Source organism: Oryctolagus cuniculus, chromosome 3, assembly GCF_051225735.1.
Source record: "Oryctolagus cuniculus isolate XC-2025 breed Fujian yellow rabbit chromosome 3, ASM5122573v1, whole genome shotgun sequence".
Lineage (NCBI taxonomy): Eukaryota > Metazoa > Chordata > Mammalia > Lagomorpha > Leporidae > Oryctolagus > Oryctolagus cuniculus.
The window spans coordinates 20,674,302-20,696,078 of record NC_142869.1 but is presented as its reverse complement, the minus strand read 5'-3'; the positions used below and the strand labels follow the sequence as shown (position 1 = coordinate 20,696,078).

The 21,777-nt window shown below is 53.3% G+C and overlaps 1 protein-coding gene across 1 annotated transcript in view; it reads left to right on the top strand.

The window, feature by feature from the left end:
* Nucleotides 1-12,346, top strand: part of CYP27A1 (cytochrome P450 family 27 subfamily A member 1) — a 40,345-nt gene extending 27,999 nt beyond the window's left edge. Inside the window, exons 2-9 of the mRNA NM_001190430.2 lie at nt 7,413-7,603; nt 9,748-9,947; nt 10,083-10,280; nt 10,446-10,618; nt 11,096-11,262; nt 11,453-11,534; nt 11,619-11,831; nt 11,988-12,346. Coding sequence (NP_001177359.1) covers nt 7,413-7,603; nt 9,748-9,947; nt 10,083-10,280; nt 10,446-10,618; nt 11,096-11,262; nt 11,453-11,534; nt 11,619-11,831; nt 11,988-12,107 — 1,344 coding nt within the window. The 3' untranslated portion in view covers nt 12,108-12,346. The remainder of the gene's footprint in view (nt 1-7,412; nt 7,604-9,747; nt 9,948-10,082; nt 10,281-10,445; nt 10,619-11,095; nt 11,263-11,452; nt 11,535-11,618; nt 11,832-11,987) is intronic.
* The last annotated feature ends 9,431 nt before the right edge of the window (nt 12,347-21,777 follow it).

The following is a 21,777-nucleotide window of genomic DNA, read 5'->3' as shown; positions in this document are numbered from 1 at the left end:
CGAACAGTTTGGGCGTGTGTGTGATCAGGTTCTCGACAGTCTGGAGCACACGCTGGAAACAAGCACTGTTTTGTTTTGCTTTGTTTTGACAGGCAGAGTGGACAGTGAGAGAGAGAGACAGAGAGAAAGGTCTTCCTTTGCCGTTGGTTCACCCTCCAATGGCCACTGCGGCCGGCGCGCGGCTGGCGCACCGCGCTGATCCGATGGCAGGAGCCAGGTGCTTCTCCTGGTCTCCCATGGGGTGCAGGGCCCAAGTACTTGGGCCATCCTCCACTGCACTCCCTGGCCACAGCAGAGAGCTGGCCTGGAAGAGGGGCAACCGGGACAGAATCCGGCGCCCCGACTGGGACTAGAACCCGGTGTGCCGGCGGCGCAAGGCGGAGGATTAGCCTAGTGAGCCATGGCGCCAGCCTAACAAGCACTCTTAGGGGTGGATCTTTCCAGCTGTATCCCCCGCCCCTAGAACAGGCCAGGAGCAACAGGGCCTGAACTTGGTACATGAATGCTGAATGAATTTAACACACTCCCTGCTGGAGTCTCCCCAGGTGAGGGCTGGCATTGCCCATTCATTCTGAAAGATGATCGCTCTCGGCAGAGGGCTCTTCCACAGTCCCCATCCGAGAACTTTCTCATTGGCTCAGGTTACAGCCTAATGGCCCGGTGCACAGACCCAGCACACATCTCTCAGCAAGTCCCCGGGTGTCTTTCTAAAATAGCTTCTTACATAAGCAGCCCTTGTGCAGCTCCACCAAGCACGCTGAAAGGAAAGGAACGTGGAGGAAGAGGGGAGAGGACGGCCCAGGTAGGAGGGGAAAGACCCAGAAACCCCTTCAGTGACCGGCAGGAAATGTTCTCGGTGCCCTGGATCCCGGGGAAGAAGCTGGCACCCGAGAAAACGGCTATTTATCCACAGTCTCTGAAAATATGGCTTTTTTTTTTCCTGGTGCCAAGATCATGGCAAACATTTGAAAAGCAAATCTCAGTATAGAGAGGGAAGAAAAGTTCTCTGGAAATGGTTGCGTACCACCGCTCTTCACATTCTCATAAAGAGGTTCCGTGCAATTTTATTTGAACTTAGAAGGAAAAGAAACCAAACAGATTGATAGTTCTTCACAACGACACAGCGATACATTCCTCCTTAAAGAAGAGCCCGTAAATTAAAACGAATCAAAGGGCACATTAGAAGGTGGGGTTTGTTGCAAGGGTTCTCTACCCAAGGGGGCATTTCGGTGACTTCTGGGGACATTTTTGGTTGAAGCAACTCGGAGAGGGGAGTCCTGGTGGGCAGAGGCCAGGGACGCTGGTATACATCCAGCGATGCACGGGACACTAGGCGCACCAGCACTACCCAGCCCCAAGCCTCAACTGTGCCACAGCAAAGAGACCTGGGGCTGTGGCAGTGTTCGTGTGGTTTTAAAATAGATCCTGTTGGTAAAGGGCCTCAGTTTGTTTCCAGTTAGGCGGACATGGTCAGTTCTGACAGGGATCAGTGGACCAAGTGGTTGAGAGCTGGTGGTCTGAGTCTGAGCCCTAACTCTGCCTCATAGCTCCGTAATGACCTTGAGCAGCTTCCCGGGCCCTTGGGGCACTGTTACACCTGCTTCATGTAGCCGCAGTAAGGACCACCAAGTTAGCACAGGCAAAGCACGTGGAAGGGGTCTGGATTGTGACCAACTCTAAGGACATAGGTGCGATTACTAGTTATGCCTTGAACAAACCAAACTGGAAGAACAAATAAAGTCTCCTTTTAGGCTAAGACTCTTAAGGAATTCAGTAGAGGAGAATCAGCTTGTATAAGAACCCATGTTGGGGTTGGTGCTGTGGTGCTGTGTATAGCAGGTAAAGCCTCCACCTCTGGTGCTGGCACCCCATGTGGGTGCAGTTTGAGTCCCGGCTGCTCCACTTCCAATCCAGCTCCCTGCTAATGCACCTGGGAAAGCAGGGGAAGATGACCCAAGTCCTTGGGCCCCTACACCCACGTGGGAGACCCAGAAGAAGCTCCTGGCCCCTGTCTTTGGATTGGCCCAGCTCTGGCCATTGCAGCCATTTGGAGAGTGAGTGTATGGAAGACCTCTCCCCTCTTTCCCTCTCTCTCTCTTTATCTAACTCTGTCTCTCAAATAAATAAATAAATCTTAAAAAAAGAACTCATATAGGAAGATAAAATCATGCTAGGACCCCCTTTTCTATCTAAGGAGCAGTGTGAACATGAACTCAGAGATTCAGCCAGGCTCTCTTACCTCCTGGCATTATCTGATCAACAGCAGGTGAATTCTTAATTCAGAAAATACTGTCTTTTTTTTTTTTTTTTTAGATCTTAAAAGTTTGCGTAGGTAATACATTCTCATAGTTCCAAACTTAAAAAAAAAAGAAAACAAAAACAAAACAAAAACTTAGTTCCAAACTTAAAACAACATAACATAAATGAATTAAGTAGCCTCATCCCTACTGCTGGCCTCCACATCCCCTCCCCCACACTTGAGTCATCATTTTAATTAGTTTCTATGTATCTATTCAGTATTGTTCTATGAAAGCTAATACTAAACTCTGTATTCTTATTTAGCCTCCTTTCTTGGACAAAGGTAGTGTGCATTTTCACTTATCTTTTTTTTTTAAAATATTGATTAATTTATTTGAAAGGCAGAGAGTTACACAGGCAGAGAGAGAGAGAGAGAGAGAGAGAAAGGTCTTCCATCTGCTGGTTCACTCCCCAAATGATCACAACTGCTGGAGCTGGGCTGATTCGAAGCCAAGAGCCAGGAGCTTCTTCCAGGTCTCCCACATGGGTGCAGGGACCCAAGGACTTAGGCCATCTTCCAATGTTTTCTCAGGCCATAGCAGAGAGCTGGATTGGAAGTGGAGCAGCCGGGACTCGAACTGGTGCCCATATGGGATGCCGGCACTACAGGTGGCAGCTTTACCCACTACACCACAGCAGTGGTCCCCATTTTCACTTACAGATCTGCCTTAAGCACTGCTATGGTTTGAACAGGATTTGGCTCCCCATATCATGCTGATGTTTAAACACCGAGACCATAAGTTAATGGCACCAAGAGGGTGAAAAATTAGTCCAGTTATTGTGTGTGAGGGTGGGGCCTTTGGGAGGTGATTGGATGGGATTGGGCCATTAGGGATGAAATCCTGGTGACTTTATCAAAGGCCACACATGGACAGGTGTGCCCCCTCTTGCCATGTGATGCCATGTGACAATCTGTGCCAGCACAGGACTCTGCCAGCCAGATCGCCGTCACCAGATGTGAACAATGGGGCCACCTGGTCTTGGACTATGACCCTCCAGAACTATGAGTCATAATAAACCTCTCCTTCATGAGTAGCTTGTCTCAGGCATTTTTATAGTAACGTAAAGCTGAATAAGACAGGAGCCTTTCTATATTAGCATGACAAGGAGCTTTTTTGCCTTTATTTTAAAGGTGATATAGTACTCCATTTTATAGACAACCATACTTTATTTATAAATTTGTAATTTTTATAAATATTAACAAAGGGGCTGGCACTGTGGCATAGCAGCTAAAGCTTCTGCCTGCAGTGCTGGCATCCCATATGGGCACCAGTTTGAGACCTGGATGCTCCGTGTCCCGTCAGCTCTCTGCTATGGCCTGGGAAAACAGCAGAAGATAACCCAAGTCCTTGGGACCCTGCACCCACGTGGGAGACCCGGAAGAAGCTCCTGGCTCCTGGCTTCAGGTCGGCTCAGCTCCAGCCATTGCAGCCATCTGGGGAGTGAACCATGGATGAAAGACCTCTCTTTCTCTCTGCCTCTGCCTCTCTGTAGCTCCGCCTCTCAAATAAATAAGTAAATCTAATAAATAAATAAATAAATGTACGGGGAGTTAAGCTGCCAGCCACGACACCAGCATCCCATATGAGCACTGATTCAAATTCCAGCTGCCATGCTTCCAATCCAGCACCCTGCTAATGTGTCTGGGAAAGCAGCAGAGGATGGTCCAAGTGCTTGAGCCCCTGCACCCACATGGGAGATCTGGATGGATTTCCACGCTCTTGGCTTTGGCCTGGCCCAGACCTGGTCTTTGTAGCCATTTAGGAGGTAAACCAGAAGATGGAAGATTCTCTCTTTCTCAATCTCTCTCTCTCTCTCTAACTCTGCCTTTCAAATAAATTTAAAAAAATCTTTAAAAGTAAAGAAAAAATATTAGCAAAATTGTCCTCCCAGTAAGGATGTGTCATTTAAGACTCCTAACAGTGATGTCTGAATATTGTCTATTTCCTTCCTGGAAAATAAGTGTATTTGCTGTAGTTTACAGACAAATCAATCGTTCATAATCATATCACGCTGGTAGGCGTTACTGGGAGGTGCACGTGGGCAACAGCCCAAGTCACCTTGGAGATTTGTTCAGACTTCCTCCCCAGGGTGCATTCTTGGCAACTGGGTGATATACTGGGAGTCATTATGTTAGTCACAGAAGAATGAATCCAATTGTTTTAAATCTATTTATTTGAGAGGCAGAGAGACAGAAGACAGGAAGAGAGAGAGAGAGAGAGAGAACCTCCATCCTGTGGTTCACCCCCAGATGCTTGTAGCAGCCATGGCCAGGCCGGGCCGGGCCGGAGCTGGCAGCTGAGAAGTCATGCAGCTCTCCCATGCAGGAGCCCGGTTGCTTGGTCAGTCACTGCTGCCTCCCAGGGTCCTCATTAGCGAGAAGCCGGAGTCCGGAAGCGGAGCCGAGCGGCAGACCCAGGCACCCTGATATGGGACACGGGCATGCCAGCTGGCATCTCAGCTGATAGGCCAAATGCCTGCCCCAGATCCCTTCCTTCCTTCCTTTCTTTCTTTCTTTCTTTCTTTCTTTCTTTCTTTCTTTCTTTCTTTCTTTCTTTCTTTCTTTCTTTCTTTCTTTCTTTCTTTTTTTTTTAATGCCAGAAGTAAAACCAGTAAGATTGGCATTTTTCTAGTCTAAGGAGATGAGTGAGGCTTCCCTTCTGTAATTTGAATATGACAGATCTCTTCTCTTTAATCTTTTTTTTTTTTTTTTTTTTGACAGGCAGAGTGGACAGTGAGAGAGAGAGACAGAGAAAAAGGTTTTCCTTTTGCCGTTGGTTCACCCTCCAGTGGCCGTCGCGGCCGGCGCGCTGCGGCTGGAGCACCGCACTGATCCGATGGCAGGAGCCAGGTGCTTCTCCTGGCCTCCCATGGGGTGCAGGGCCCAAGGACTTGGGCCATCCTCCACTGCACTCCCGGGCCACAGCGGAGAGCTGGCCTGGAAGAGGGGCAACTGGGACAGAATCCGGCGCCCCGACCGGGACTAGAACCTGGTGTGCTGGCGCTGCAAGGCGGAGGATTAGTCTAGTGAGCCGCAGCGCCGACCTTCTCTTTAATCTTAATGCCTCTTTTACAGATATCCTTTGGCTTAATTTCTTTACTGGAACACATTCTGTTCGTCTTAAAATCTTAAAAGACTACAGAAAATGAAGTAGTTGGGACATCACCGCTTCATTTTCTGTGGCAGTGTGACTTAGCCAGAACATGCATCAGTTTTTGGCCAGTGAATTTAGCCTCAGGGTCTGTGGATTCTCTTTCTCCCACCGTTGTGTGGCTTTGCTTTTGTTCTGTGGATGTGGATTCGTGTGCCTCCTCCTGTACCAGTGCGGGACGGAGGCCTCTGCCCTTTTAACCACGAAATGGGTGTGCAGTTCTCAAACTGCCAGTCTCAGTGCTTCTTGCAGGCAACCTCATTGGATTGAAATTTTTTTTGAAGATTTATTTGAAAATCAGAGTTACAGAGAGGCACAGAGAGAGAGAGAGAGAGAGAGAGAGGGGTCTTCCATCCACTGGTTCACTCCCCAGATGGCTACAACGGCTGGAGCTGTGCTTATCTGAAGCCAGGAGCCAGGAGCTTCTTCCAGGTCTCCCACGTGGGTGCAGGGGCCCAAGGACTTGGGCCATCTTCTACTGCTTTCCAGGCCATAGCAGAGAGCTGGATCGGAAGTAGAGCAGCCGGGACTCGAACTGGCACCCATATGGGATGCCTGCAGACCGGGGCTTTACCCCGCTGCACCACAGTGCCAGCCCCTCGATTGAATCATCTCAGGGAAGCAGCATTCAGAAAAGGCAAAGTCTCTTTTCCAAGTCTCCTGTTTTGTTTTAGACTTTCAACCTTAAATTTTATGTTAGCTTTTCCAACATTGATCTCATTTTAGAAAGTTTTCCTTTTTGTTGTCTTCTTTTTTTTTAAACCCTCTGATACTTTATTTTTTCATGTGAATGTGATATTAATACAAAGAGAACAGATTCAACTATAAGACTATAATGATATCCCCTCGCTCTTCCTCCCTCTCTCCCCTCTGGCCTTTCTTCATTTTTTAGTTTTTAAGATAACATGTTTTGGCTGGCACCACGGCTCACTAGGCTAATCCTCCGCCTTGCAGCGCCGGCACACCGGGTTCGAGTCCCGGTTGGGGCACCGGATTCTGTCCCGGTTGCCCCTCTTCCAGGCCAGCTCTCCGCTGTGGCCCGGGAGTGCAGTGGAGGATGGCCCAAGTGCTTGGGCCCTGCACCCCATGGGAGACCAGGATAAGTTCCTGGCTCCTGCCTTTGGATCAGCGCAGCGCCAGCCATAGTAGCCATTTGGGGGGTGAACCAACGGAAGGAAGACCTTTCTGTCTCTCTCTCTCACTGTCTAACTCTGCCTGTCAAAAAAAAAAAAAAAAAAAGATAACATGTTTTTAATTTATGTTACAAAGACTTAGCACTGCACTAAATAAAGAGTTCAGCAGGAATGTGGACTCTTTCTAAGCTTTACCTTCCCAGCACCATAATGTCTTCCTTTTCAGGCTTCTAGAAACACGGTAGCCATGTCAACATCATAGGTGCCGTAGGTATCACTTGTCACGTGCTTTAGAACTTCTAAGCGAAAATATTTGAGAATTGCATGACTTAGCCAATACATTTTTAAACATCCGCATACCACGGAGTTTAATTCCTGCAGAAATCCTGCCTTCATCGTCCGGCTTCTTGTCTGTTCTGGAATCTCTGATCATCTTCTTTCTTGTTGATAACACAACGTTCGTTTCATCCCGTTGGGAGCCGACTGCAGGGAAGGAGACAGAGCGGCTTCCCACTGCACCTCTCTAAAGGACTCAGTTTCCCTAAATCGCTGGACCCCCCAGTGCCGACATCTTGACACACCCAGTTCGCCACATCTCCCAGTTTTTTCGTCCCATCCCTCTGGGGATCTCATTTCCCCAGGGCCACCAGACAGACACCCATTGTGTATCCCAGCTCTTTTTCTCAGGGCTCCCCCTTGGGAAGCATGGGTCACCCCATGCTTGCCCCCTCTCTCTGGTGCGGCCGTCGGCGGCTCCCCCACCCCATCTCTCCTGGAAGTGCCGGCCCAGCCGGGCCCCAGTAATTCAGCTTCGTTGACCCCCCCCCAGGTGCTGAACAAGGCCAGGTATGGTCCGATGTGGGTGTCCTACCTGGGGCCCCAGTTGTTTGTGAACCTGGCCAGCGCCCCGCTCGTGGAGACGGTGATGCGGCAAGAGGGCAAGTACCCGGTCCGGAATGACATGCAGCTGTGGAAGGAGCACCGCGACCACCAGGACCTGGCCTACGGGGTCTTCACCACGTGAGCTGGGGCCCGACGGGCTCAGTGGGATGTTGGGCAGAGCGGGATCGGCGTGCGCCCTCTAAGCCCGGCACGCACTCTAGGAGGCGCGGCTGGCACGGGCGAAGTCCAGGGAGGGGCCCTGGCTTTTCCACTCGTAAACTGCGGCTGTGGACGAGTGAAGGCTTCCCCCTTTGCCCTGTGTCTCTACCTGTGAAACAGGAGGTGTGGACCACAGCATCCCCATGGTGTCCCTGGGGCCTTTCTGGATCCATTGTTCTCTATCGTGGTTGGAAACGTGACAAGTCGTAATGGAGTGGGTCTGCCTATTTGGAGAAAACACTGTGGCCGTATTCCTTGGAAAGGCTCATTTAACCTGAAAAAGAATTTCCCGAATTAGTGCTTCTTTTTGCCTGTCACCTTCATAGGTGCTTCCCACAGAGAGAGGGAGGCATATGCCTAGGACAGTTATGATTTTGGCAGTGACAAGGTAAAGCATTGGCCAAGTGTGTTGCGTACTCATGTGCCAGTCCAAGCAGGTGAATGGGAATCATAGATGATGCATTATTCCCCAGGCCACAGGCTATAGCTGGCATATTCCGGCCTTCTACAGTGTGTTAATAGAATTTGAAAACCAGCAAATGGCTTTGCCCCTCCCCAGCTGTTTGGCATCCATGTTTATATATATATATATATATATATATATATATATATATATATATCCCCCATTTTATTCAAGAAGCAGAGACAGAGATATGTTCCATCCATCCACGGGTTCACTCCCCATATGCCCACACTCAACCAGGTCACCTACGTGGGTGGCAGGGACCTGAGTATTTGAGCCATCGTCTGCATATGAGCAGGGCGCTGGATTGGGAAGCAGAAAAGTCAGGACTTCAGCGGGCACTTGGATGAGGGATGTGGGTGTCCCAAGTGGTGGCTTAACCCACCGCACTACAGGGCCCGCCCCTTGCTGCGTGGTCCGCCTCACTTTCCCTGGAAGTGTGCTAATATAAGCCCGGATAGGTCAGACTCCTCTTCCTCTTAAAATCGGACTGCATTAGACTTCCTGCTCTTCAACCAGCTTTAAAAGATGGGCTCATCCCTCGCCTGCTTACAGGGAGTAGTAGGCCTGGCGGACAGCTCCCGGAGGTGGTCCCACCCACCTGAGCATCCCCACCTAACCAGTGAGGAAGCCAGCCAGGTACTGCATGCCCGGGGCCTCAGCCTGTTGGGCCTCCCTGTGCCCTTGACCTCTGACCTTGGCTTAGTGCCAGAGGAACACAGTGAGCCAGAACCTAAGCACCCCAGGAATCTGATTTGCTCTGCTTCAGCCTCTTGGAGGAACTGGAACCACCTTTCACTTCGCTATGGAGGATCCCAGAGTTGTTGGGCTCTGGGACGATCGTGGCCAGGGTTCCCTCAGCACTCCCCACGTGTCAGACAGTGGTCCCAGCACTCCAGTGATCCGAGCAGCCCCACTCAGCCAGGCACTCCTGTTATCCCCATTTTGCAGATGGAGCAACAGAGGCACACGGGTGTTAAGACACCTGCCCCTGGGGTCACTCCGCCAGTGATGTCAGACCCGTGACTCGACCCTCGGCAGTCTGGTTCTAGGTGCTCACCTCGCTCACTCCCACTGTGCTGGGGAGACCCTGACGTCCTGGGACTCTGAGCTTCTGCCGCTGGAAAGTTTGGAGGTGGGGCCGGGACTGTGGCTCAGGGGGTTAAGCTGCAGCCCGTGTCCCTGGCATTGCATAGGAGCACCAGTTTGAGTTTCAGCTGCTCCACTTCCAGTCCAGTTCCCTGCTAATGTGCCTGGGACAGAAGCAAAAGACGGCCCAAGTGCTTGGGCCCCTGCACCCACGTGGGAGACCCGAAGAAGCCCTTCTGCACTCCTGGCTTTGGCTGGACTCAGCCCTGGCCATTGTGGCTATTTGGAGAGTGAACCAGCAAATGGCAGATCTGTCTCTCCCTCTCTTCCTCTAACTCTGCCTTTCAAATATAACAAATAAAATCTCGAGAAGAAAAGAACAGCCAGCTTGGTGCTTCTCTGGTTCTAAAATCCAGGAAGCCGAGACTCCCCTGGACTCCTGGGGAGCCTCGGGGTGCTTCCGTGCCCTGTCGGAGGCTTAGGTGTGTGTTGTTCCTCTGTGTGCCTGCAGGGACGGCCACGACTGGTACCAGCTGCGCCAGGCTCTGAACCAGCGCTTGCTGAAGCCAGCAGAGGCCGCACTCTACACTGATGCTCTCAATGAAGTGATTGACAGCTTTGTGGTTCGACTGGACCAGCTGCGAGCAGAGAGCGCCTCGGGGGACCAGGTGCCCGACATGGCTGACTTGCTCTACCACTTTGCTCTAGAAGGTACCCTTGTTGGGAGAGGGGCTCTGGGGCGGGGGGCGGATGGGCCAGGGGTAGGCCGCACTCCCCCTTTGGAGGCCCCCTGGACTCTGGACGCACTGGCTCCGCCTCCTGTGACGGCCTCCCCGTACTACCCAGCTATTTGCTACATCCTGTTCGAGAAACGTATCGGTTGCCTGGAAGCATCCATCCCCAAGGACACGGAGAACTTCATCAGATCTGTAGGGCTCATGTTCCAGAACTCAGTCTACGTCACCTTCCTCCCCAAGTGGACCCGCCCCCTGCTGCCCTTCTGGAAGCGCTACCTGGACGGCTGGGACACCATCTTCTCCTTTGGTGAGAGGCCCCACGATGGAGCCAGGGGAGGGAGCCGGGGCTGGCAGCCGGGTGTGCACCCATCCCAGGGCCTTCTCCCGTGTGCCTCGGCGGCTGGCGTGGTCCCGAGCCCCGGAGGTCAGGACTGCTGGCCTCATTCCCTCCCATTCTCCATTGCACCTGCAGGGAAGAATCTCATTGATCAGAAACTTCAGGAGGTGGTGGCCCAGCTGCAGTCAGCGGGGTCAGATGGGGTCCAGGTATCCGGCTACCTGCATTCCCTGCTGACCAGTGGACAGCTGAGTCCCCGAGAGGCCCTGGGCAGCCTGCCCGAGCTCCTGCTGGCCGGAGTGGACACGGTGTGTGAAGGTCCCAGCTCCTGTCCTGGGCCACCTTCTCTGTTACCCGCCGACTGACCATGACCTTCCTCTGCTTCTCTCTCTGACGCGGATGCGATGCTGGGAGGACGCATAGGGCACACAGCCCTGCCGGAGCGAGCGGGGGCTGGTCCTGCAGGGGGGCCCGTGACTCCCGGCATCTCACGTGCACTCTGCCTCTGGCTTGCTGCAGTTTAAGGGGACAGTGGAAAGTGTGTCCCCAAGCACCTTCCATCCAGCTTTTCGGCCTGCTATGTCTCTCTTTGTTATTGCCTTCTCCTACGTGCCTCGTCCCAGTGTGGAGGCACAATAGGTACTGAACTCCCCGTGAACCTCCGTGTTGGGGCAAGTTACTTCCCCCACCCCCTGATATTTCGCATGCACCCACTCATACACTCCCCACCCCGCTGGCGCCTCTCCTAGAATGCCCCCTCATTGCATCTCCCACTCTGCTCCTAGACGTCCAACACGCTCACGTGGGCCCTATACCACCTTTCAAAGAACCCAGAGATCCAGGCGGCCTTGCGCAAGGAGGTGGTGGGTGTGGTGGCAGCCGGGCAGGTGCCGCAGCACAAGGACTTTGCCCACATGCCCCTGCTCAAAGCGGTGCTGAAGGAGACCCTGCGGTAGGCTGCAGCACCCCCCACCCCCAGCACAGACCCTTAGGTGTGTGGGCGGAGTCAGAGCTGAGAGTAGGAAGTGGGGGCTGGGCATGGAGGGGATGGGAATTGGGGCTGGGGGCTACAGGGGTAGGAAAGGGGCAGGCACTGCGCCTCCACGCTTGAATCCAGACTCCAGACTTCCCTCTCCCTGCAGTCTGTACCCGGTGATCCCTGCAAACTCCCGCATCATCGTGGACAAGGAGATCGAAGTCGGCGGCTTCCTCTTCCCCAAGAACGTGAGTGGGGCTGCAGAGCGCGGGGCCCGGGAGTGTGGGCCGCCCAGGCGGATGGAGTCAGCGCCGACCGTTCTTCTTCCATAGACCCAGTTTGTGTTCTGCCATTATGTGACGTCCCGGGACCCCAGCACCTTCTCTGAGCCTGACACCTTCTGGCCCTACCGCTGGTTGAGGAAAGGCCAGCCCGAGACCTCTAAGACCCAGCACCCGTTTGGCTCTGTGCCCTTTGGCTACGGGGTCCGGGCCTGCCTCGGCCGCAGGATAGCGGAACTAGAGATGCAGCTGCTGCTGGCCAGGGTGAGTGGGGAGAGGCTGCAGGGAGATGTGGGGTCCTCCAGGAGGAGGCAGGGAGGGTCAGGTGGGAGCGTGCAGACCGGGGCAGTGGGTGGGAGGCACAGACGCCGATGGCCCGTGTGTGTGTGTGTGTGTGTGTGTGTGTTCTCTGCCTCCCAGCTGATCCAGCGGTATGAGCTGATGCTGGCGCCTGAGACGGGAGAGGTGCAGAGCGTGGCCCGCATCGTCCTCGTTCCCAATAAGAAGGTGGGCCTGCGCTTCCTGCCCACGCAGCGCTGAGCCAGACCCTGCCCTCGGGGGCTTGTCCCAGCCCCTGGCACCGTGGCTCCTGGCCACTGCCGTGTCTCAGGTGAGGAGGGAGAGAAGGGGCCGGAAGATCCCAGGGCCCCTTCTCACAGAACCCCGAGCTTTGGCCACTTGGATCCTTTGCAGCAGCTCCCACTCAGATGCAAGGCCCCTCCCTCAGTGCATTGCTGTCCTTGGCCACCGTATGGAATAAAGGACTTTTGTTAACTCCCGAGACCTGGGTCGTTCTTTGTGGCTAGCCAGCATCCAAACCCCTTCCTGTGCCTGGGGAATGCCCTTTCCCACCTGGGAATCACGGTGGGGGTCCAGCTGCCTCCCTCTGAGAACATCACCCAGAGGCTTGAGCCTCACAGGGCACAGCACTGGGCCCTTTGGCCGTCAAAGGCAGGAGCCACCCCCCGGGAAGTGCTGAGCCATAGCAACTGTCGCACAAGAGTTCCTGGAAGAGCTGTAGGCGGGCCTGGAGCTGACCTCGGAGTGGGCTGGGGAGCGGGGAACGGGGGAGCTGTCACTCCAACTCAGTAACGGCGCTAAAACTCTCAGTACCCTGGAGGCCAAGAGCAGCGGCCCTCGGACCTGTGCTAGCGCCTCCCAGCTGCCCGGCGGCCGGAGGAGTAGGGGTGGACCCAGCCCAGCCTCCGCCTCTCCCACCTCCCAGATCTGGCCTGGTTGTGTGTGAGAGCAGCTTAGGTGCTCCCGTGGGCGTCGTTGTTTCTAGCTTTCTGGCCTCTTTAGCACAGAAAGCCACAGGAGACAGGGGAACCCGCCCCCAGCCTGGAAACTCTGCGAGCCCAAGCCCCAGCCCCAGTGTAAATTTTTGCTAAATCATAGGAAAGAAAAAAAAGTAAATGGACTTTGTCATAATTTTTCAGAATCCCGTCATGCATCGCCCTGATTAAAATTCTGCAGGGGCCCAAAGTCTTCCTGCGGCTTGGCCGGCTGACTGTGTTGTAGTACTTTCTACCCCTTTCCAGGGCAGAGCCGACTTCCTTGCCTGCCCCCCAGCACATTATGCTCTTTGTGGCCTCAACACTTGGTACTTGCTGTGCCCTCTCTTGGAACAGCCTCTTCACCAACTGTCACATCATCCCAGATAATGTGCTCATCCCCGGGACTCAGCTCAAATGTCATTGGCTCTGCAAAGCCCTCCCTGATCCCTCCGGGCTATGGGGAGCCCTTCCCCAGCCTCGCCTTGGGCACGCCTGCCTGCCCCGCTGTCGCCCCACAGTCTCCCGGACCAGCTGTGAGCACAGACCAAGCCGCCAGCAGGTTGTTGAGTGAGAAAGGACTGGAGTAGGGGAAGGGGAGGGGAGGGAGAGGAGAGGAGAGGAGGGAAGGGGAGGGAGAGGAGGGGAGGGGAGCAGAAGACACAGTTTTCTACGTTGAGAAGAGGCACCTGGAGGAAATTGGATGGAATTCCTCTACTAAGGACTGGCTGTCCACCCAACCTGTGCAGTGGGTTTTCCTGGGAGAGCCTGTCATAAATGCAGAGGAGAGGGGCTGGGCACAGAGGTGCCAGGGTCGCTGTCACAAAGTCGGCGACGGGAGACTTGTGTCTTGCCCAGGGTGCTACTCCCTCAAACCAGCAGGACTGAGCTGCGGGGGCTACACCAACCCCTCCGTGCTGGTGCTGGGGTTGGGGTGGACATCTGTGTGGTGTTACTGGGTGCAACTGGAGTTTTGTAGTGGCTGTCAGTGTTCGTGGTCTGCAGCTGAGTTCATGGATTTATTAGGCTAAGTTCACATTCATCCAGGAAGGTGGTGTGTGTTTGGCACGGCTTGAGATGCCAGCCTCCCATGCCTGGACACTCTGCTTCTGATTCCAGCCTCCTGTTGATAGACACCCTGGGAGGCAGCGCAGTGGCTCAAGTACTTGGGTCCCTGTTGCCCACATGGGAGACCCTGATGGAGTCCCAGGCTCCTGGCTTTGGCCTGGCCCAGCGCCGGCTGTTGTAAGCATTTGGGGAGTAACCCAGCAGATGGGTGATCTCTCTGTCAGGCTGTCTCTCTGTTGTTCCACCTTTCGAAAAAAAAGGAGAGAAACTCATGAGGATTTCCATTATGAAAAACAGCATGGAGGCTCCTCAAAGTATTAAAAAGAAAACTTCCATATGATCTAGTAATTCCGCTGCCAGGTGTATGTCCGAAGGGCAGGAGAGATACGTTGAAGTGATGCCTGCGCTCCAATATTCACTGTAGATTCACAACAGCCAAGATGTGGAATCCACCCACTGTCTACCCGAGGATAAATAGATAAAGCAAACGTGATGTCTAGACACACTGGCATATTACTTAGCCTCAAGCAAGAGAAAGGGGGCAGACAGGTATTGGCACAGCAGTTAAGACACTGCGTCCCATGTTGGAGTGCCTGGGTTCGAGTCCCTATTCCATTCTGATCCAACTTCCTGTTTTTTTTTTTTTTTTTTTTTTTTTTTTTTGACAGGCAGAGTGGACAGTGAGAGAGAGAGACAGAGAGAAAGGTCTTCCTTTGCCGTTGGTTCACCCTCCAATGGCCGCCGCTGCAGCCGGCGCACCGCGCTGATCCGATGGCAGGAGCCAGGATCCAGGTGCTTTTCCTGGTCTTCCATGGGGTGCAGGGCCCAAGCACCTGGGCCATCCTCCACTGCACTCCCTGGCCATAGCCGAGAGCTGGCCTGGAAGAGGGGCAACCGGGACAGAATCCGGCGCCCCGACTGGGACTAGAACCCGGTGTGCCGGCGCCGCAAGGTGGAGGATTAGCCTATTGAGCCACGGCACCGGCTCCAACTTCCTGTTAATGCACACCCTGGGAGGCAGCAGCTGATGGCTCTCATGTTTGAGTCCCTGCCATCCATGTGGGAGACCCTAATGGAGTTCCAGGCTTCCGGCCATGGCCTTACCCAGCATTGGCTCTTGTGGGCATTTGAGGAGTGAACCAGCCAATGGAAGGTCTCTCTATGCCTGTCTGTCATTCTGCCTTCAGATAATAATAATAATAATAATTTAAAAATAAGGGTAAGCATTTGGCACAGCAGTTTAAGTTGCCTCTTGGGACACTTACATCCCGTACTGGAGTAACTGATCCAAGTCCCAGTTACTCTGCTTCCAACCCAGCTTCCTGCTGATGCACGTCCCGGGATGGCTCAAGTCCTGGGGTCCCTGCCACCCATGTGGCAGACCTGGCGGAGTTCCTGGTTCCCAGCTTTGGCCTGGTCCAGTACAGCTGTTGCGGGCATTTTTGAAGTGAACCAGAGGATGGAAGAGCTCTGTCTGTCTCATTGTCTGTCTTTTGAATAAAATGAAAATAAACAAACCGTTAAAGACTACTTAAAATAAATAAACCTTAGGAAGCCCACAGAAATCCCACCATGTGTGACACGGGTGAACCTGGAGGATGATGAACTGAGCCAGACACAGAAAGACACCGCAGACCCCCTATTTCCTGCCGTCGGACGTCTCATCTGAAGAAGCCCAACTCGCAGAAACAGATCCAAAGGGTGCTTCCCATGGCTCAGTCAGGGGTGAGGGGACCGGGAGAGGTGGCAAAGGACACAAAATCTCAGGTCGATGAGAAGAAATTCAAGCGCTCCATTGGCCATCATGATGCTAACAACTCTACTGTATAATTGAAAACCATTAAGAGTAAACTTAAGGGAGGACGGCGCTGTGGCTCACTAGGTTAATCCTCTGCCTGCGGCGCCGGCATCCCATGTGGGTGCTGGGTTCTAGTCCCGGTTGCTCCTCTTCCAGTCCAGCTCTCTGCTGTGGCCCAGGAGGGCAGTGGAGGATGGCCCAGGTGCTTGGGCCCTGCACCCGCATGGGAGACCAGGAGGAAGCACTTGGCTCCTGGCTTCGGGTCGGCATAGCGCCTGCAGTGGCAGCCATTTGGGGGGTGAACCAACGGAAGGAAGACCTTTCTCTCTGTCTCTCTCTCTCTCTGTCTATAACTCTGTCTGTCAAATAATAAAAAAAAAAATTAAACTTCAGATGTTGAGGCAGTGCTGACGTTGGATAGCTCCAGTTAACCACTCCGTCATGTATATATACATCAATACATGTTATACGCCGTAAACACGTACAATCAAAAATGTTGAAAACATTAAATTATATTAAAAATTTATATTAAAAATATAAAGAAAACAAGTATACATCCAGAAGGAATCGTGAATATCCTCTATATACAATGGAATCTCGTTAAGCCATAAAAATAGAAATGTGCAAATTCATGTTACCACGTGGGTGAGTCCTGGAAACCTGCTGAGTGAAAGAAGCCAGACACGAAGCCAGAGACGCCACATACTGCCTGAGTCCGGGTACCCGAGGAGTTCAGGACGGGCAACCTGGAGACGCAGCAAGTGGGGGCCAGGGGCTGGGGCAGGGGGCCCGGGAGGGACTGCTAACAGATACGGGATCATGTTCTGGAATTAGATGCTGGTGAGGAGTGCTTGCCACTGAACTGTGTACTTTGAAAGGGTGAAGTTGTTGGTATGTGAATTCATTTCAACGGGAAAAAAATCTGCGGCAATCAGTGTGGCGAGGTTAATGTAGAAACAGTCAAATGTAATCAGTACCTCCAGAAGGTTCCTTTTTTTTTTTTTAGCCCCCCCCCCCACTTTTTTTTTTTTTTTTGGACAGGCAGAGTTAGTGAGAGAGCGAGACAGAGAAAGGTCTTCCTCCCATTGGTTCACCCCCAAAATGGCTGCTATGGCCGGCGTGCTGTGCTGATCCGAAGCCAAGAGCCAGGTGCTTCTCCTGGTCTCCCATGCAGGTGCAGGGCCCAAGCACTTGGGCCATCCTCCACTGCCCTCCTGGGGCACAGCAGAGAGCTGGCCTGGAAGAGGGGCAACCGGAACAGAATCCAGCACCCCATCCGGGACTAGAACCCCGGGGTGCCGGCACCGCAGGCGGAGGATTAGCTTAGTGAGCTGTGGCGCCAGGCCGATTCCTTTTTTTTTTTTTTTTTTTTTTTAATTTATTTGAAAGGATGAGAGAGAAACAAAACCCATCCAATGTTCACTCCCCAAATACCTGCAGCAGCTGGGTGGGGCCAGGCCAAATCTAGGAGTCAGGAGCTCAGTCTGAGTCTCCCACGTGGGTGGCAGGGACCCAAATACTTTAGCTGTCACCTGCTGCCTCCCAGGGTGTGCACGAGCAGGAAGCTGGGTTGGAAGTGGAGCCGGGACTCGAACCTAGGGACTCTGATATGAGATGCAGGCGTTCCAAGTTGCTGCTGCTGCTTCTCCTGCTGTTGCTGCTTCTCCTTCTCCTCCTCCTCTTCCTCCTCCCACTCTCCCCCTCCTCCACCTTCTCCCTCTTCTTCTAAAGGCAAATCAGCCACACGACCGAGTCCTAGGCTCTGTTTCCACACACTTCCGTGAGCGGTAGGCACGGCTTCAGGGGCTCCCTCAACAAGGATTTGCCATCTGTGGCAGAACACAGAAGGAAGAAGTAACGCAAATGGGAAGCCGTGGCACAGAGGCCAGGACCAGAAAGCCACGAGGAAGAGGAGAGTCAGAGTCCCACGCGGGACACAGAGGATCAGACCCAGCGTGGCCAAAGAGCTCTCTGCACTCGCCTTTTTTTTTTTAAGATTTTAAAATTTATTTGAAAGGGAGAAACAGACAGAGAGAAATCTTTGATCTGGTGGTTCATTCCCCAGATGGTTGCAAGGGCTGGGGCAGGCCAAAGCCAGGAGCCTGGAACTCCATCAGGGTCTTCCACGTGGGTGCCAGCGGCCCAAGTCCTTGGGGCGTCTCCCACTGCTTTCCCAGGTACATTGGCAATCTGAAAGAGAGCAGAGCAGCCAGGACACACACTGGTGCTCCAATATGGGAAACCGGCATTGTAGGCGGTGGCTTAACCTGCTGCGCCATGCCAGCCCCATTTTTTTTTTTTTTAATTTTAGAAAGATTTTGGTTGATAGGTAATATAGCCACACAGAAGAACGCATGTCCCGTAAGTGTACATGGAATTATTTAGTTCGTCTTGGGAGTAGGGAATGGCCTCCGTCTCTTGATCCCATCACAGCGGCTGCACAAGACCGCACATTGCTTTAGTCCATTTTCTGAGACTGTAACAAAATACCCGAGGCTGGGTGCATATGAAGAAACATGATAAGACTCACAGTTCTGAGAGTTCACGACAGCCCCCTTGCTGTGGTGCAACCACAGGGAGGGGAGCAGGGGCCAACCACGTGGGATAGCCTTGTTTTGTTACAGCCCTCTGGGCAGGAACAACTCACTCCTCAAGACCAGCAATACTCCCTTCCCAGGGCAGTGCCCTCAGTGACCCAGGAGCTCCCGCTGGGCTCCACCGGCGGAAGCTTCCGCCACTTCAACACAGCCACAATGAGGACCAAGCCTCCAGCTCATCAGCCTCTGGGGGACAAGAAGTCACTCAATTCCTTTGCCAGTGATTCCTTCAAACGCATGGACTAGCTGGAGGACTGATGCGAGGTCGTAGGGGTGAGGGTGTGGGTGTGGGCGGGGGTGGGGTGGGTGGGTCCCTCCCTGGGTCCCTCCCTGGCAGCTTTCTCTCTGCGGGGTGAGAAGCATCAGCCCTGTATGAGGGTTGCCACAAAGTCCAGCAGTGGCCAGTGGTGATGGGATGCCCTTCCAGAGTCAGGGTCTCGACTTAGAGACCCCGGGAGTCACTGTGAAGGGATGTCGCAGTGAGACTTCCTGCTGGCCCGCCCTGACTTGCTTCCATAAGGAGAGAGGACCAGTACTGGCTTGGGAACACCTGCAGAAGTGCAGATGTGACAGATATTCCTTTAACTAAAAAGAATGGGTGTAGTTGTTACTCTTATTCTAGTTCATTTGAATTTGTTGACCATATTAGGATCTATATTTTGGTAAGGCTTTAAGAAAAAAGCTGTGTTCTTTAAAAAAAAAAGTTTATTTTTAATTTATTTTTCATCTACTTGAAAGGCAGAGTGAGAGAGAGAGACAGAGATCTTCCATCCGCTGGTTCACTCCCTAAATGAATGGAACAGCCAGGACTGGACCAGGCCAAGCTAGGAGCTCAGAACTCCATCGGGGTCTCCCATGTGGGTGGCAGGGGCCCAAACACTTGAGCCATCTTCGCTGTCTCCCAGGGTGCACTAGCAGGAAGCTGAGTCTCACTCAGATTGGCACTTGGCTATTGGATGCTGGTGTTGGAATGCAGGTGGCAGCTTAACTTGCTGTGTCCCAGCACCCACCCAACTGTCTCTTAGGGGTAAAAGTTGGGCACCCAGTGCTGTCTGGCTGTCTACATGCCGTATTCTACAGAAGTTTGGGCTCTGAGTGCATTTTGGCTGGGTAACAGGGGTTTAGTTCCACGATTCCAGTTTTACTGTGTATCTAGTGACCCAGTTGACAGTTGTCACCATGGAATGGACACATGTGACACTGGACTGACTACTTCTGTATGCAAGGATGTTTGGGAGAAAAGTGGTGCCACTTTTCTAACATTGACAGTTAGCCGATGCTTCTTGCAGACTTTAGTCATAATTAAATAACAAGACCCAATAAAGCGACAAATGATTTTACTCACAGAGTGAGCACGGTCTCAGCTCATCATCTGCTTATGGAAAATAAATACAGAAACCCAGATCCCAACTCCAAATCAGGAAAGTGGTATCTCTGGGAACGGGGCCCTGGAATCCGCATTTTATAAAGCTTCCCTAGGGATCCCACACCATTAGAGGGCTATGAAGAAGGGAAAGGAGGCTATGGGAGTCTGGCCCGGAGGCCACGGGGACACAGAGAGGCCCTGGTGGGCTGAGGAGGAGCTGGGGACAGGAGGCCAACGATGCAGAACAAAGCAGCCCAGCCTAGGTTCACATGGAAACGGGGTGGCAGGGCAGCCTGTTCTGATCTGGAATGGAAGCAGTTACAGCCACCTGGCACCTCTGCCTCTCCTACAAGGGCTGGGATGCTGCATGCGGTGGGGAGGGGGTGGGCTGTGCTGTGAGGAGGGTGCCTGAGGTGGGCAGGGGTGGATGCTCCCCACAGAAGGACGTGGTGGGTGGGGGTGGCGCTGGCTCAGTGGGTTAAGTCGTAGGCTTGCAATGCCCACATTCCCTTTTCAGAATGCTGGTTCAAGTCCTGGCTGCTCCAATTCCCATCCAGCTCCCTGCTAAGGCATCTGGGAAGGCAGCAGAGGATGGGTCAAGTACATGGACTTCTGCTGCCCGTGTGGAACACCTGGATGGAGTTCCAGGCTCCTGGCTTTGTCCTGGTCCAGCTCCAGCCATTGCAGGCATTTGGGGGTAAACCAGAGGGTGGAAAACCTCTCTCTCTCTCTCTCTCTCTCTCTCTCTCTGTCAAATATATTAATACATAATACAAAGGACTCACCTGTTTCCCTTTCCCGGTCACAGCTGGAGACAGCCCCCCTCAGACTCCCCCTTGAGAGATGATCTTTTTCAAATATCTACTTATTGTTATTTGAGAGGTAGAGAGGGCTCTCCCATCCACTGACTCACTTCCCAAATGCCTACAGCAGCTGGGGCTGAGCCAGGCCGAAGCCAGGAGTTGGGAACTCCATCTGAGTCTCCCACGTGGGTGGCAGGGGCCCAAGAACTTGAGCCGTCACCTGCTGCCTCCCAGGGTGCACATTAGCAGGGAGCTGGAACTGAGGGCAGAGCCGGCACTTGAACACAAAATCTCTGATCTAGGACATGGCCATCTTAGCCACTGGGCCAAACACCTACCTCTTGAGAGAGCCTCTCTTCCTTCACACCCAAGCTCACCCCATCGCACGCTCCCACTTGAGCCAAGACCCCAGAGCTTCTGGAGTAGGGCTGAAGCAGAGCCAGCGCCAACTGGCCCTCGGGTGCGAGCAAAGTGTTGAGTGAGAAAACCCCACCATTCACCGCCCGATGGCTGAGGCACAGACGCGTCCACTCCGACCCTGGGAGGCAAAGTGGGCAGGACCACATTCGACCAAGTTTAGGAGCACAGCCAGACCTGCAGAGCCCACCACCACGTCGCGACCTTGACTTTGGAATTTCAAAAGCCTGATTCTCCAAGTGGGTGGCAGGAACTCAGGCCACACCGGACATACGGGACACACATGCAGGGGGTCTGGAAGATGGGTTTGAGAACAAGGACCCCCTTCCCACTGGTAGAGATTCCGGAGTTGGCAGGGAGTGGTGAGGAGCGAAGAGGAGAGTGTGGGGGTTTCTGGGGTCCTTGAGAACAGGGGGTTGAGAAAGGACCTGTCAAATAAGGAAAGGTCTGGGCTGCAGATCCGAGCATGTGCGCCTGGGACAGCCTCACCCAACTTCCTGAAGCCCAGGGCTCCCAGGGCTGGACCTAGAGTGTCCTGCAGGTCCCAAGTGCAGGAGGCTTCGTGGGAGTGAGGTCGCAACCGGCACTGACAACTAGTGACCGGCAACCTGGTGGAAGCCTGCTTTGGCAGGTGCTGGCACAGATGGGTGCTGATGGCTAAGGAGCAATGTCTAGCACCACATAAAGCACCCCTCTCTCCCGATCTTGTTTTTTTTTTTTTTTTTTTTTTTTTTTTTTTTTTGACAGGCAGAGTGGACAGTGAGAGAGAGAGAGACAGAGAGAAAGGTCTTCCTTTGCCGTTGGTTCACCCTCCAATGGCCGCCGCGGCCGGCGCGCTGACGGCCGGCGCACCGCGCTGATCCGATGGCAGGAGCCAGGAGCCAGGT